Source organism: Macaca mulatta, chromosome 7 (assembly GCF_049350105.2).
Source record: "Macaca mulatta isolate MMU2019108-1 chromosome 7, T2T-MMU8v2.0, whole genome shotgun sequence".
Taxonomy (NCBI): domain Eukaryota; kingdom Metazoa; phylum Chordata; class Mammalia; order Primates; family Cercopithecidae; genus Macaca; species Macaca mulatta.
The window spans coordinates 161,614,381-161,631,370 of NC_133412.1; the positions used below are offsets into that span (position 1 = coordinate 161,614,381).

Here is a 16,990-nt window from a genome sequence, read left to right on the forward strand (position 1 = left end):
ACAGTTCATAGGGACAGCACCCCCACACAGAGAATTATACAACCAGCCCAAAATGTCAATGGACATTTGGGCTGAGAAATCTTACGTGACAGAATGCTTCCTACCCTGTTCTGACGTTATTTCCAAGGATTCAAAGGTAACTGCTTCAAAATTAAACAAATTATAGAAAGCCATAAATAAATCAACCCCTTATTCATGTTGCAGCTCTCTTCCATTATAAAGAAAAATGGATCGAAACTTACGATAAAAGGGAGGCAGGGTCAGGACGGGGGAAGCTTGGTGAGCAGAAAGGAAATTCAAACTTATTAAGGTTAAGAATTAAGATGTAAATATGTAGATTTTTTCACTCCTAGGATTTTCACTAATCCAAAGGTTCACGGACTGCTTTGAAATTTAATTATTTGGAACTGGTTAAATGTTACCCTGACCTCAACTAACATTTGTGTTTGACTTTTCTCCAGGACCCAGGGGACGTGGATGCCAGATGAGTCCACCTCCTCTCCCTGCTCTTCCCGCAGGGACAGAGCCTGCCAGGTGCTGGTGACTTGGATCCTGACAGGAGGTCGCTCTGCGGAAAACTGGCAGGATCCCAGAGCAACAGACTGGGGCTCGATGCACCTTCCCCGCCAGGTCTCTCCGTCCGCAACTGTCCTTCCAGTACCGTGCACCCCTGGCGCGGGGAGGCGGAGCGCACGTCCTCTGCGCCGTGACGTCATAATCGCGACTCACTGGACCCGGCCCTTAGCAACGGGCCTGGCGACGGTTTCCCTGCTGCTGCCGCCCCCGCAGGCTCTTACTTTCCAGTCCTCCACTGCCGGGGCTGGGCCCGGCCAGGGGAAGGACCGAAGGGGATCCCCCGTGTCCCTACGGCGGCTGCAAGAGGACTAAGCATGGATGGCAGCCGGAGAGGTAAAGGGCAGCTGTCACGGGCTACCGCCGCCTCGCCCCTTGCTCCAGCCGGCGCTCCCAGCCTCGGGTCCGGGCAGCCGAGTGCAAGGCCGCCCCTTGGGCGCTTCCTACCCCTGGCTGAATCGCCAGTGTTGCCCGGAGCTGCCCGGGCCCGCGCAAAGGAAGAGGGAGAGACTGCTTGCCAGCCTCGCAGGTCCGCTTCTTTGCCCTGAATTTGTCGCCCTGACACCAGGGGCCCCTGTCTCCTGAACTCAGGGTCGTGCAGCCGTTAAAACCTCGGTAGCTTCCAGGCAGAGGAACCAGGTTTGGTCTTTGGAGTCAGACCGCCCCGGGCCCCAAATCAAACCCCTCTGCTCTCCATGGAGACGACCCTAAGTTTTCTCATCTCTTGAACATGAGGGTCAAATACTCAAGCCATGGAGTTCTTGAAGATTAAATGCAGATAATGTAGAGAAGATCCTGGCACATTTTAAGTGGTCAGTAAATACGAAATCTCCCATTCAGTAACTACCTCCCCCAAAGCTATTGAGTAACCCAGGGCTTCTGTAACTTTATGTAAATAGGAATCCCCTCAGAATCATGTTAAAATGCAGATTATGATTCAGTAGGTCCCTCGGGGGTGGCTGAGATTTTGCATTTATAATAAATTTCCAGGTAATGCAGTGTTGCTGGTCAGCGGACTGCAGTTTTAGCAGCAATCCGTAATCACTATATACACCTGTTATCTACTGATTTCTTAAGTCAGGTGGACATCATGGGGTGAGGTTGGGGGGTGGGGAAATATAACCTTAAATCTCTACAAAGCGGCCCAAACCAAATAATTTGCATTTTCACACTTTCTGAACGAGTAGCATTCTTTCCTCGAGTCAAATGAGGCAATCTTTCGACTCCCCGACTCCCCGCCCCTCCTAATACAGTGTTTTTATCTATTTAAAAGACTGCCTTTAAACCAAACTGCTAAATGATTCCTGGATGTCATTTTTTGAATGAGTCTGCCTTTATTATGTAGTCATTGATCAAAATAAGTGCTACTCTGATTGTAGGAGATAACTATTCATTGATCAGCAAACTGTATATTCTGACACTTTACCAACCTAGGTTTCAGAAAAAGCAAATCAAAACGCTTTATGATCTTAAGAAATTTTGCACATAAACTAAAATTAAACCCTTACTATGTACTAGGAACTATTTCCAAATTATCTCATTTAATGTACAAAAATATCTTGTTAGGCATTAGCCTTATTTCATAGTGAAGAAACTAAAGCAAAAGATCACAAATGATTTGCCAGGGTCACAGTGGCAGAACAGGATTTGAATCTAGGTGAAAAATATAAAATCTGAAGCCAATGCGTTTACTTACTATTCCATGGTAGGGATGGGCAGGGGGAAAGGATATATGTAAAATTTAGAGTATAGTAGATTTAGTAAGTTGTCAGTATTTGATTTTTGAATTATTTTAAAAATTGGGTTCATGCCAAATGTAAAAGTTAATATTTTTACAACTTGCACAATTTAGTTAGCTTCCTATTTAGGATATAATATATGATAATATCAAATATTGTTATTAGTTTTGAATTTTTAAAATAAATGTAATCAGCAAATAACTGGGGCAGTCAGCTTTCATATACTGTAAATTATTATTAATAGGAAACCATAAATAATTTTAGACAAAGCTAAAATACTTAATTGAAAATAAATTTCTTAGATTTCATTAGAAGGTGCTTTTAGTTATTTCAGATGATAAAATGTTAAAATATCTAAAGAAAAATTATGTTTTGTCATGCTCTTACTGTAATCACGTTTTAGACATTCTTTTGCAAGGCAAACCTTCTAAATGGTGGTATAATAGAGCAACAGACTGAAAAACGGTTAGTCTTGTTTGTAATCTTTGTTTCCTATTAACTAGGTCATCTTCACCTCACTCTACATCCCTGGGCCTCAGTTATTTATCAAATGGGGGCTTGGACTAGGTAATATATAAGGCGTGGCTTCCAGCTTCCTATGGGGGAAGATGAAGAAAAGATTGGTAATAACAAATTGCCATTCACTCTAATATCAATGACCTTTGGGGAGGAGAGGAGGCAACCTATTAGTATAGGTAACTGAAAGTAACTTGAAAAAAATTTTTTTCCCAGCACTCTGGGAGTTTCAGGTCTGGAGTTCGAGACCAGCCTGGGCAACATAATTAAACCCCGTCTCTACCAAAAAATACAAAAATTAGCCAGGCATGGTGGCATGTGCCTGTAGTCCCAGCTACTGGGGAGGCTGAGGCAGGAGAATCACTTGAACCTGGGAGGAGGAGGTTGCGGTGAGCCAAGATCATGCCACTGCACTCCAGCCTGGGCAACAGGGCAAGACTCCATCTCAAAAAAAAAAAAAAATTATTTTGATCTATTGGTCTCATAGAGACACTTATCAATGGTAGATTCCGAAACCTTTGGTCTTCCGGAGAAACCCTGCCACAAGAAACACTTTCATCTTTCCTCACTGGACTTTCTTCTGGCTATTTTAATCAAATTGTGTAGGAAAATGGGCTGCTCTCATATACCCGTGAATTTCCCCACTAAGATCTTCGATCTCATTGACAGGATGTTAGTCCTAATAGTTAGAGAATGATGTTCTTTTCCTTGGCATTTGGTTTTTAGGCTACTTCTTCATGCCCCTTTGGCTCATTCTGGGTCCAGTCAGGAGATAGAAACCATACATTAGTTTATACAAGGAAAAGTTAAAGAATTGTTATACTTTCATAAAAGAGTATAAGATGTAAGAGGCTGGGTATGTCAGCTCATGCCTGTAATCTCAGCATTTTAGGAGGCTGAGGCAGGAGCATCACCTGAGGCCAGGAGTTTGTAAACAGCCTGGGTAACATAGCAACACCCTGTCTCTAGTATTTAAAAAATTTAATGAATTAATTAAAAAGATATAAGAAAACTGTATTTGGTACCTAGAATTAAGGGAAAGTACTCAAGGAAGGACAATTTGAAAGAGACTTTCTCCCGAAGACTGGGGTTCAGACCTCATTAGCGAAGGCGTGATTGTGCACGTGCCCAAAGCTTCATCACTGAGGAGTGGTATCAGAGGCTTCCCATTCCATGGGAAATAGACTGATAAATTGCTTAGCCAAGTCACTAAACAAACAAGTGAACAACAATGGAAACAAGCTCAGGAGAGGATTCTGTATCTAGAGTTGCTACAATATATTACCTAAAATGTTAACTTTTCAACAAAAAGAAATTACAAGTCATGCAAAAAAACAAAAACAAAAACAGGACAATGTGACCTATACACAGGACACAAAGCAGGACCCAGAAACTGTGAGAGGGTAGATGAATTAAGTTGTCTATTTCTCCCATCAATTCTGTTAGGTTTTTGGGTTTTTTTTTCTTTTTTTGAGACAGGGTCTTATTCTGTTACCCAGACTGGAGTGCAGTGCAGCCTCCTGGACTCAATCATCCTCCCACCTCTGCCTCCTGTGTAGCTGGGACTGCAGGCGCACACCACCACACCCAGCTAATTTTGTATTTTTTTTGTACAGTTAGAGTTTCACCATGTTGTCCAGGCTGGTCTTGAACTCCTGAGCTTAGGTGATCTGCCTGCCTTGGTCTCCCAAAGTGCTGGGATTACAAGCATGAGCCGTTGTGCCCAGCCCTAATTCTGTCACTTTTAATATGACATTTATATGTAGGAATATCAGAACCCAAGGAGTATATGCCTTGGTGTACATCTGATAGTAAATAGACAAGGGAACATAGACATCAAGGAACATCTAAATTCCATGTTTGTTCTTATCACCATCTTATGCTAAAGAGAAGCTGGTTTGATTCCTGGGGCCAAATATTAACCACCTTGTTCACAGCTGTCACCTACAGATGGGTGGGGAAGCATTTCTATCCAAGGCAGTATCACTAGGTTCCAACCTTTTTTCATTCTTTTTTCATCCTTTCACACTTCTCTGGGTATACCTGTTTTTCCTTTTTCTGTGACCTATAGTGAAACATACATACAATAGAATGGAATTTGAAGGGAATAAACTACATATAGTTGAGATATCTTCTTGATCTGTTTCACATGATTTAGTAGCTTAGAGCATGGTTCAAGTACTGAGCAGTTTATATTGGTCAAGATAGTGTAATAAGTAAGATCCAGGAACCAGACTGCTTGGGCTCAGATCCCAAATCTGTCACAATCTTGTGTAATCTTTGGCAAATTATGAGTTTAACCTCTGTGCTTCAATTACCCTCATCTATAAAGTAGGGAGAATTGTAAGGATTAAATGAATTTATACCAGTAAAGTGCTTGGAGCACTGCCTGGCAGGGTTACTACTAAATTAATTAGCATTTTGACTACAAATGAAGAAATCAGCTCATACTAGTTTAAGCTAAAATGTAATTTTTTTTTTTTTTTGGCTAATATAAAGAAAAGTCTAGGTAAGGTAGAGCATCAAATATGGTTGGCCTCAGGTACTCAAATGATGTCACCAAGGAATCTCTTTCTATCTTGGTTCCACTTGACTGTGTAGGCTTCATTCTCAGACAGGTTCCTTTATATGGTTCGGGATGGCCACCAGCAATACAGGGCTTGCTTAGACCCTTCACTGGGTTTAGCAAGCCCAGTGAAATGAAAGTACCTTTCCTAATAGTTCCAGTCAAAGGCCCAGGATTGTGTATCTCATGGCGGGACTTGGATCACATAGCATTGCTGATGCTGTCAACGCAGCTGTCCAGATTTGGGTTTTATGCCTAACCCTGACAGTGGGGTCAGCTCTCTTTGAACCACCTGGGCTAAGAGTAAACGAATAGCAGTCGCCCAAAAGAAAGTTGAGTTGTCATTTCCAGGTGAAAAGGCATTAAATTCTGGACAAGAAAAAAGTCACAGTTCTTTCTATCTGGAGAAATGAGGCTTTTCTGAGAGTTTGTTGGTATTTTTTCTACCCTCCTTCTTTCTTGGTAGAAGCTATGCTCATTTCATCACTGTCTTTTTTCCCAGTTCAGATGGCATTGCCTTGGCTTGTATTGTCCTAAGTAATTTTTTTCCATCCTGCACTCTGACCTGTGACATAGAAAGAGCTTCATAGGTATTCCGACCTCAGTTTGTTTTTCTGTTTTAATCTATTCTGACAAGCTTTGTTCTCTGGTCCTAGATTTTAGTTCTCTTATCTTGATACTTCTTTTTTCTACATTTAGTCATCCATATATCTTCTAGACTTTGTATGTGTCCTCCTTGTTATAGCTTTTAACAGCCCACCTGATAGTGAACTAGCCATCTTACCCTCTTAAAACGTCTCTGGGGGATATAGCATTTATATTTTGCATATTAAATTACGTTTAATGCCGTAACTCAGACTTCCTGTTTTGGAGATTACCACTAAAAACATAATCACCTTTTGGGAAAGAAATTATTTTGTGATAAATTTATTATTTAAAAAATATTGAATATTGTTGTTTTTGTAAAAGTTGTGTTTCATTTATCCTAATTTATGATTTTTTTTCTTGTTAAAAGTCAGAGCAACCTCTGTCCTTCCCAGATATGGTCCACCATGCCTATTTAAAGGACACTTGAGCACCAAAAGTAATGGTAAGTGAGGTGCTTAAAATGGTAACTTTGTTAAAAGATTGTCTGAGTGTTTCCTTTACTTGCAAATTATATGACATGATGGAAAAATTATTTCATTTGACGAATATTTGAACTTCATATTATTAATTTTAATGAAATATAGGCGTTCTTGAGATTAGAGAATTTTGGAGTCTATGATTTCAAACTATTATTGTGCCCTGGATGTGGACTTGGCTGTCTCCTGCTCCCAGCTGCTACAGCAGCCCAGCTCTACTTTTGCCAGGAAACTACCCTGATTTAAGGCATGCCTGCCTTGTTAAAATGGTAAGTAGCAGGTATTAAAGACATAAGCACTGAAAAGGAAAAGCTATGCCAAGAAAAAGTGCACTTGAATAATACATTTCATATTAGGAGCAAAAGCCTATGGGCCTCTTTATCCAACTAGATTTCTAGGTGCTGTGATATTTTTATATTTTAAAACTTTCAAGGTAAATTTTTAAGATAGGTTTTAAAATAAATTTTTGTAATTATAGCTTAGAAGTATAAGTGAATATTCTTAGGCAAAATATTTGAAAGCCTTATTTTCCCTATTTACATGAAAAATCTTTGATACTGTTACCTCCAAATGTGTTGGGAGGATCTTATTTTCAGTTGCCTCACTTATTTGTCTTACAGTGTGATACATACATACATATACAGCCATAATCATAAACTTTAAAAAAATAAATTTTAAATAAAAAGTTGAAACTAGATTTAAAATATACATACATAGAAATCAGGATAAAGAACAATATGTAAAGTTTGCTAACTTTCTTTTAAAGAATATATGTATAGAGCTGGTATAGGTATGGTGGTTGTAAGTATAAGGCTGCCTTGCGTCACATGGAAGCTGCATCCCTTATCAACAGTGTAACCTTGAAGATGTAACTCATTTCTCTGTGCCTCAGTTTTCACTTCGAATAAATGATGATAATAATGATGAGATAAGTTTATACTTATGAAGAATTTAGAACAATGCATGGTAAATGGCATTTATTCAGTAAATATTTTTAGTAGTAGCATCAAGCTCATAATTATTGCATAGGCTTATATTATGCACAGAGCCTCTGGAAGGATGCATTTAAACAGTAACGGTGTATTTCTGGGAAGAGAGACTAAAGGTCAGGGTAGAGAAGTCACTTATTTTTCAATCTCCATATGCCGTTTTATGTGCTGAATTTTTTAACCATTTTGCATGTATTCTCAAAAACTTTTTAATGTTTAAAAAAGTTTTGCCTACATTTACATTATATACTTGTATGTAAGTGCTTAACTATTTCTAAGATTTCTTTTAAATGGTTTGAATGAGGACCAAGGAGTTTCATGTCATGGAATTTCTTTGCGATTACACTTGTTATAAGATAGTTTTAGTACTTCAAAAAGAATGTAGTAAACTGATATGTAGATCTTGTTTTCAGGTTTAAGTTAGAAATTTGCTTCTCAGAATATAATTTTTGTATGTAGAGTTTTGGGATTGGGTATTCATTGAATTTCTGAAACTCCATTGATTGTTTAAGTATTAACAGTGATAACTAATTAAGCAAGCAGCTAAACATTCTTAGTTACAAGATTGAGAGCTGCCAAAAAGAAATAGTTTTCTAAATGCAATAATAGGTCATATCCTAGAATCTCTTCCTCAGACTCTCAGGCTTGTAAAATTTTATTCTCAGGAAGGTTTGAACCCAAATGGTCAATAGCTCATTGGCATTATCAGTGCAAGATTAAAGATTCACATCACAATGTCATATCAATATCTCTGGTTGAATTTCAGAACATTTTATAAGAATGAATTAAATAATCAGTACCTTGTTTATCTCATGATTTTTATATTAGTTTTAAATATATAATGATTATGTTTTAATTTTTAGCTTTTTGCACTGACTCCTCTTCTCTCAGACTAAGCACTCTCCAGCTGGTCAAGAATCACATGGCTGTTCACTATAATAAAATCCTTTCAGCCAAAGGTAAAAATGTGCAAATGTGAACTCTCTGTTCTCAATTTAAACCTCCAGCTTCACTTCTCATTAAAATACATCTATAGCAAAAATGAAAACCTTATATATATATAAGAGGATTTGTATTTGTTTGGTTTAGTGTGATACAAATTATTGACTCTAGGTACTTAGCAAATTCACACCCATTTTTGTTAACTATATTTGAAATCTATATAATGCCTGTTTTATTTCATTTTATCTCTATTGCTAATAATATTTTGTTAGATATTGCTTTTAATATAAAAATTTATAATCTGCTTTTTTGTTTACACATCTATGGAAGTTGCACAAAGAAGATGCTAGCTATATTTCTGTTTAATTTTTTTTCTTTTATCAGCTTTATTGAGATAAAACTTACATTATAAAATGCATTGATTATAATGTGTACAGATAAATACTTTGAAAAATGAACACATTTATATAAATACTACTACAACCATGCTGTAAAACAGGAATCAGCTAACTACACCGTTCAGGCCAAACCCTCTACCACCTGTTTCTGTACAGCCCATGAGCTAAGAATGGTGTTCATATTTTTAAATGGTAGCAATAAATAAAAACAATATTTTGTGACATGAAATTCAAATTTAGTTATCCATAGACAAACAGTCATTTTCAATCTTTTACATATTGTCTGTGGCAGCTTTTACACTAAAAAGCAGAGTTGACCACTTGTGACAGACTGTATCACCCTGCAAAGCCTGAAGCATTTACAACCTGGCCCGTTGTAGAAAAAATTTGCCGACCCTTGATATAGAAAAAATCCATTACCTCAAAAGAGTTCCCCCTAGTCCTTTGCAGTCAGTCTCCTCCTGACAAATCCCTGGCAACCACTGATCTGGTCTCTCTCCTGTAGTTTTACCTTTTCTATAAGTTCATAGAAATGGAATCGTGTATTGTTTTGGGTCTGCCTTTTTTCAGTTAGCTTAATGATCTTGAGACTAATCATGCTGTTCTGTGTACCACCATTTATTCTTTTGTATTGTTAAGGAGTATTTCATTTAATGAATAGACCACAATTTGTTTATGATTCACGATTTGTTAAACATTTGGATTGTTTTGACTCACTTTGGGCCATTAGGAGTAAAGCTGCTATAAACATTCACATACAATTTTGGAAGATGTGTTTACATTTCACTTGGGTAAAGTTATGTGTCAGGAGTAGAACTATGAGGTAATATATTAAGTATAGGTTTACTTTTATAAGAAACTACGGTTTTCCAGAGGGAATATACCATTTCCATTTCCATTACTTCTGCACCCTTACCAACCCTTGGTGTTGACGGTCCTTTTTTAACGATTCTATGAAATAGTATAACTTCACAGTTTTAGTTTATGAAATAGTATAACTTCACAGTTTTAGTTTGCATTTCCCTGATTTCTAGTGATGCTACGTTATTATTTCCCATCTGTATATCTTCTTTGGTGAAATGACTATTCAGATCTTTTACCCATTATTAAAAATGAGTTGTCTCTTTAGTATTAAGTTGTGAGAGTTTCTTTATATACAGATTCTGTATCAGATATATGTTTTGCAGATTTTTTTTTTCTCAATCTGTAGCTGGTGTTTTCATTTTCTTATTTAAATTTGTATTCTGGAAAATTTTTTAGACTTACAGAAACATTTAAAAATGGTGTAGAGGTATACCTTTACCCTGCTCTTCTGCTAATGTTAAAAATCTTAAAAACCGTAGTATAGTTATCAAAACCAGGAAATCAATATTGATGCAATCCCATTAACTATAGACCTTATTTGAATTTCACCAATTTTTGACTGTCTTTTAAATTTTTATTTTCTCATTTAAATAGCTAAAGTTTTTAAATTTTAGTTTATATTTTATGATGCTTATATTTTTAAATGGCTAAAAAAAATCAAAAGAAAAATATTTTGTGATGTGAAAATCGTGAAATCTTTAGTTTTTTATACTTGTTTTCATAATCTGTTCAAGAAATATTTGCCTAACCTTAGGTCACTCAGATTTTCTTAATATGTTTTCTTCTAGAAGTTTTAAAGTTTTAGCCCTTACATTTAAATTTGTGATCCATTTTGAGTTAGTTTTTGTATATGGTATGATATAAGGGTTTTGATGTTTTTTGTTTGTTTTGTTTTTTTACCTCTTCATATCCAAATTTCCCAGTTCCATTTGTTGAAGAGGTTATCTTTTCTCTATTTAATTGTCCTAGTACTTTTTGAAAGTCAGTTGAGGCTGGGCGCGGTGGCTCACGTCTGTAATCCCAGCACTTTGGGAGGCCAAGGCGGGTGGATCACGAGGTCAGGAGTTCCAGACCATCCTGGCTAACATGGTGAAACCCCGTCTCTACTAAAATTACAAAAAATTAGCCGGGCGTGGTGGCGTGCGCCTGTAGTCCCAGCTACTTGGGAAGCTGAGGCAGGAGAATGGCGTGAACCCGGGAGGCGGAGCGGAGCTTGCAGTGAGCCGAGATTGTGCCACTGCACTCCAGCCTGGGCGACAGAGCGAGACTCCGTCTCAAAAAAAAAAAAAAAAAAAAAGAAAGTCAGTTGACCATGTACGTGGGTCTGTTTCTGGACTTAACTCCTTGGTTCTGTTGATCTATATGTCTGTCTTTAAGCCCCATACCACACTGCCTTAATTATTGTAGCATTACAGTAAGTCTTGAAATCAGGCCGTGTAAGTCTTCCATTTTGCTTTTTTTCCCCCAAGCTTGTTTTGGGACTACATTATAAGTATGTTAAGTCTGTTTCATTCTGAATAGTTTATATTGCTGTGTTTTCAAGTTCACTAGTATTTTCTTCTGCAGTATTGAATGATTTATTAATCCCAACAGTGTATTTTTAATCAAGGGTATTGTGTTTTCCATCTCTAGAAGTACAATAAACAACTGCAAGGTCTGGAATATTTTGTGACTTCCACATTTGGTATTTGTCATTTATAAGTACTGAGAATATTATTAAACTATTAACTTTCTCTTTCAGCTGCAGTAGACTGCTCAGTTCCAGTAAGCATGAGTACCAGCGTAAAGTGTAAGTAATTTTTTAACATTATTTTAATTAAAAAACAATTAAGATAAAATATACATCATATAAAATTTACTGTCTTAACCATTTTTAAGTGTCCAGTTCAATATTAAGTACATGAATATTGTGGTACAATAATAACCACTACCTCCAGAACTCTCTTTATACTGCAAAACTGAAATTCCTGTGCCACATAAACATTAATTTCCTCCCATAGGCCCTGGAAACCAACATTCTTTTTATCTCTGTGAATTTGACTACTGTCACCATTGTACTTACAATCTCTATGAATCTATTTTAGGTACCTTATATAAGTGGAATCATATAGTGTTTGTTCTGTTGTGACTGGCTTATTTCACCTAGCATGATGTCCTCAAGGTTCACCCACATCATAATGCGTCAGAATCTCCTTTTTTAAGGCTGAATAAAATTCCATTCTGTATATATACCACATTTTATTTATGCATTCGTCAGTTGATGGACACTTGGGTTACATTGACCTTTTGGCTGTGGTGAATAAACTATACTGCTATGGACATGAGTATACAAATACCTCTTCAAGACCCTCCTTTTAAAGATTTTGGGAGTATATTCAGAAGTGGAATTGCTAAATCATATATTCTATTTTTAATTTTTTGAGAAAGCATACTATTTTCTTTTTCTTTTTTTTTTTCTTTTTTTTTGAGACAGGGTCTCATTCTATTGTCCTGGGGCTAAAATGCAGTGGAGTGATCTCACCTCACTGCAAGCAATCCTCCTGGGCTCAAGCAATCCTCCCACCTCAGCCTCCCAAGTAGGTGGGATTACAGGTGCAAGCCACCATGCCCAGCTAATTTTGTCACAGCCTGTAATTGTCTTTTTATGTAGAGACAGGGTTTTACCATGTTGCCCAGGCTTGTCTCAAACTCCTGAGCTCAAGTGATCCATCTGCCTCAGTCCCCCAAAGTGCTGGGATTATACGCGTGAGCCACTGCACCCAGCGACCACATCGTTTTCTGTAGCAGCTGCACCATTTTACATTACAACTAATGATGCTCAAGTATTCAGATTTCCCCATGTCCTCCCCAACACTTGCTTTTTTCTATTTGTTTAATAGTAGCCATACTAAAAGGTGTTGACACATTGCCTTTTGAGAAAGCATTTCTAACTTCAAAATTATCCAAAAATACCCAGGCACAGTGGCTCACACCTATAATCAGCACTTTGGGAGACAGAGACATGTGGATCACTTGAGCCCAGGCATTTTAGAGTAGCCTAGGCAACATGATGAAACCCTGTCTCTTCAAAAAATACAAAAATTAGCTGGACGTGGTAGCATGCAACTCTGGTCCCAGCTACTCAGGAGGCTAAGATGGAAGGATTACTTGAGCCAGGGAGGTCAAGGCTGCAGTAAGCCATGATCATGCCACTGCACTCCAGCCTAGGTGATAGAGTGAGACCCTGTCTCAAGAAAAAAAAAAAAAAGGAAAAAGAAAACCCATAATATTGACACAGTATATATAGAATTCTTATATAGCTACCCTTTGGCCAAGTATCTTCGTTTTTAGAAATATTTACTAAGCAAATCATCCGACTGAAAATTTGAAAACCCTGTTTAAAAATTTCTGAAGAATACCATTTGAAGGCTTTGTTTGATTTCAATTAAGAAATGTATACTTTAAAAATAGGATACTTTAAAAGTGTATACTTTAAAAACATGGCTGTCACAGCCTATGATTGTCTTATTAATCATATAAAAATCAGTGTTATAAATTTTAAGTTCAGTGTTTTCTAAGTTTCTAAGTTTTCTAAGTTAATATTTGAATTTATGTAGAGTTTGAGAACATTTCTACATTAAAAAGTAAATATTCACCTAAGGTTAGTTCATGGTAAATGATAATTGAATAAAAACATAGATAGGGAAGTGCCTTTTGGTTGCAATCTAGGAAAGATCAGAAACAGTAGGAATGGTTAACTCATCTCTTCTTGTATGTCTTCTTAGTTGAAGAGATAGAAGGTAGGGGAGACAGTAGCTACCAGCTATAGTTCATAGCTACAAACACAGTGTCTTTCTCAGGCCTTGTGCTTGACACTTTGTATTCTCCCTTTTCTATTCTTTTTATGTTTGCAACAAACCTTTGTGTAGGCTGTCATTTTTTATGGAAAATTAGATTCAAATAATTTTAAAGGAGGAAAAAAGGCATGTTAGGCAAGAGTAGAGACTGCTTACTACATATTTTTAAAGACCAGTTTGGTCACTACATACAAGTTATATGGGCAAGTCATTTTACCTCTAACCTTCCTTTTTTGTGAAATGAAAGGTAATTAGATGATTTCTAAGGACCCTTCCAGATTTTTAATTTTTGTGCTTTATATTTTTTTCTTCTGTATCATATTAGTAACTTTTTTCTAGCACAAAACTGGTTCAGTGTTTACATGCTTTAAATATCTGGATCATTTGAATTAAGTTGGTTTTACCTAATTGTCATGAGAGCAAATAATCCTCCTTAACTGTGTGTCAACTTTAATTAGGAAAGCTTTGCAAAATTTTCATACTGGTATTAATTTTTTTAAAAAAATAGATATATAAAATAAAATTATCCCCTTTTTAAAAAAAACCTTGAATATATGTATTAATCCTCTTATTCAACCACACTTTTGGGTTTAAAATCCAAATTTACCCTTCACATTCCCAGCTTAGACTGGTACCACCACACACACCTGCTCAGACCCAGTACCCCTACGTATCTTCAGACCTGACACTCATGCACACCCCACTAAGTTGGTGGGCTCATACCCACCACAGGTAATATGATGGATAATTTCCCTATTGAAGCCAGTATGTAAAGTCTGGAAGAGGTGAGTACTTCTTCAAATGTAGAGACAGAAATGCAGGTCTACATGGAACACAGAAAAATATAGGAAACATGACACTACCAAAGGAACACAATAAATTTCTAGTAAAAAGTCCCAAGAAATAGAGATCTATGAATTGCCTGACAAAAATTCAAAATAATTGTTTTGAAAAAGCTTGGCAAGAGAACACTGATAGACAACTCAAAGAGATCAAGGAAACGATACATGAACAAACTGATAAGTTCAACAAAGAAAATTTTTAAAGAAGCAAATAGAAATTATAAAGCTGAAGGAAACGAAAAATACAATAGAGGGTTTTAACTGCAGACATGTTAAGGTAGAATAATCAGAAAACTTGAAGACAGGTAATTGGAAATTATTCAGTCAGAGAAGAAAAACAATTGAAAAAGAGTGAAAAAAACCTAGGGATATAGGGTATATCATTAAGCAAACCATGCATACTATGGGAGTTTCAGAAGGAGAGACTGGCAGAAAGTTTGTTTAAAGAAATAACGACTGGAGAACTTACCAACTCTAGGGAAGGAAATGGATTAGATTCAGAAAGCCCAAAGGATCCCAAATAGATTGAACATAAAGAGGTCTATTCCAAGACACATTGTAATTAAATTGTCAAAAATTAAAGACAAAGGGAGAATTTTGAGTGTAGCATGAGAAAGGCAACTTATCACATACAGAATCCTATGCAAGATCATCAACTAATTTCTCACAGCAACCTTGCAAACCAAGAGAAGGTGGGATGATATAGTCAAAATACTGAAAGAAAAAGAAATTGCCAAGAATATTTTACGTAGCAAAACTCCTTCTTAAAATGAAAAAGAGATAAAGTCTTTCTTAAACTAACAAAAACTGAGGAAGTTTGTCACTACTAGACCTGACTTTCAAGAATTGCTCAAAGGATTTCTTCAAATTGAAACAAAAACATGTTGACCAGCAATATGAAAGCATAAGTCTTTCTGGTAAATATAATAACATAACACTGTAATGGTGGTGCATAAATCACGTTAAACTCTAATATATGCTGTTTTATTAAATATTGAGATAATTGCTTTCCTTTAAAGGAGAACTTCATATGGTTTGGGTCCCGTTTAGGATTTTCTGCAGGGCCCACATGTAGATGTATAAAAGTTAACATTTTTGTTTTTTTAAAAAAACATAATGTAAAAATTAAAAGACAACAATATTAAAAATAACTATAACCACAAAAGTTAATGGATGCACAGTGTAAAAAGAAATAACCCTCATTACAAGAATACAAAGTATTGGAAAAGGGAGTAAAAGTGTAGAGTTGGCCAGGCATGGTGGCTCATGCTTGTAATCCTAGCACCTTGGCAAGTTGAGGCAGGCAGATCACTTGAGCCCAGGAGTTCAAGACTAGCCTGGGCAACATGGTAAAACCTTGTCTCTACAAAAAATACGAAAGATTTGCTGGGCATAGTGATATGCACCTGTGGTCCCAGCAACTCAGGAGGCGGAGGTGGGAAGATCACCTGAGCCCAGGGAGGTCGAGACTGCAGTGAGCCATGATCACACCACTGCATTCCAGACTGGGCGACAGAGTGAGACCCTGTCAAATAGGGTAACAAGAAAGAAAAAACCTTAATAGACACATAAAAAAGAATCAAAACAAATCACTCCCAAAAAAGCTTAAAATAACAAAGAGAAAAGTAGAGGAACAGAACAATTGCAAAACAAAATCAACTAACAAAGTGGCAATAGTAAGTTCTCACTTATCAAAAATTTCTTTAAATGTAAATAGTTTAAACTTCTCAATCAAAGGCATAGAGTAGCTCAATGTATATGCTGAAAATGAAGGATATTCCATGCAGATGATAACAAAAAAAAAAAAAAAAAAACAGGTGCTGCTATGCTTAACAAAATAAACATAAAATTATCTCCTTTTTTTTTTTTTCTTTTTGAGATGAAGTCTTGCTCTGTTGCCCAGGCTGGAGTGCAGTGGCGCAATCTTGGCTCACCACAACCTCCGCCTCCCAGGTTCAAGCGATTCTACTGCCTTAGCCTCCCAAGTAGCTGGTACTACAGGCGTGTGCCACCATGCCAGGCTAATTTTTGTATTTTCAGTAGAGACGGGGTTTCACTATGTTTAACAGGCTGGTCTCGAACTCCTGAGCTCATGATCTACCTGCCTCGGCCTCCCAAAGTGCTGGGATTACAGGCATGAGCCACCGCGCCTGGCTTTAAAATGATCTCTAGATACAATGACAGCCATTATATATTTTTTAAAGGGTCAACTTAACAGGAAGATGTAACAATCATCTACATACCCAACATCAGAACTCCTAAATATATCAAGTAATTGTGTACAAATCTGAGGGATAAATTACATTAATACAATAATAGGAGACTTCAATAATCCACTTTCAATAATGGATATAGAACCCAGACAGAAATCATTTAAACAGCTGACTTGAACAGCATAACAGACCAAAGGAATTTAACAGATATGTACAGCCCTTTACACCCTATGGAAGAATATGTATTCCTCAAGTGCACATGAAACCTTCTTCAAGATAAATCTCATATTAGGCCACAAAATCAGACATAACATATTTAAGAAGTTTAAAATCATTCCAAGTATCTTTTTTCAACCAGAATGGAATAAAACTAAAAATTAATAGCAGT

At 36.9% G+C, this 16,990-nt stretch overlaps 1 protein-coding gene across 18 annotated transcripts in view; it reads left to right on the forward strand.

The window, feature by feature from the left end:
* The first annotated feature begins 727 nt into the window (after positions 1–727).
* Positions 728–16,990, forward strand: part of SPATA7 (spermatogenesis associated 7) — a 63,769-nt gene continuing 47,506 nt past the window's right edge. For 4 of the 18 annotated variants that reach the window (XM_015144335.3, XM_077941571.1, XM_015144336.3 and 1 more), the window contains exons 1-4: positions 728–1,102; positions 6,410–6,484; positions 8,371–8,466; positions 11,453–11,500. In XM_015144335.3, coding sequence (XP_014999821.3) covers positions 895–1,102; positions 6,410–6,484; positions 8,371–8,466; positions 11,453–11,500 — 427 coding nt within the window. In that variant the 5' untranslated portion in view covers positions 728–894. Of the gene's footprint in view, positions 1,103–6,409; positions 6,485–6,626; positions 6,788–8,370; positions 8,467–11,452; positions 11,501–16,990 lie in introns of all 18 variants that reach the window. The other 14 variants (XM_015144341.3, XM_028851728.2, XM_077941581.1 and 11 more) reach the window with 5 other exon arrangements.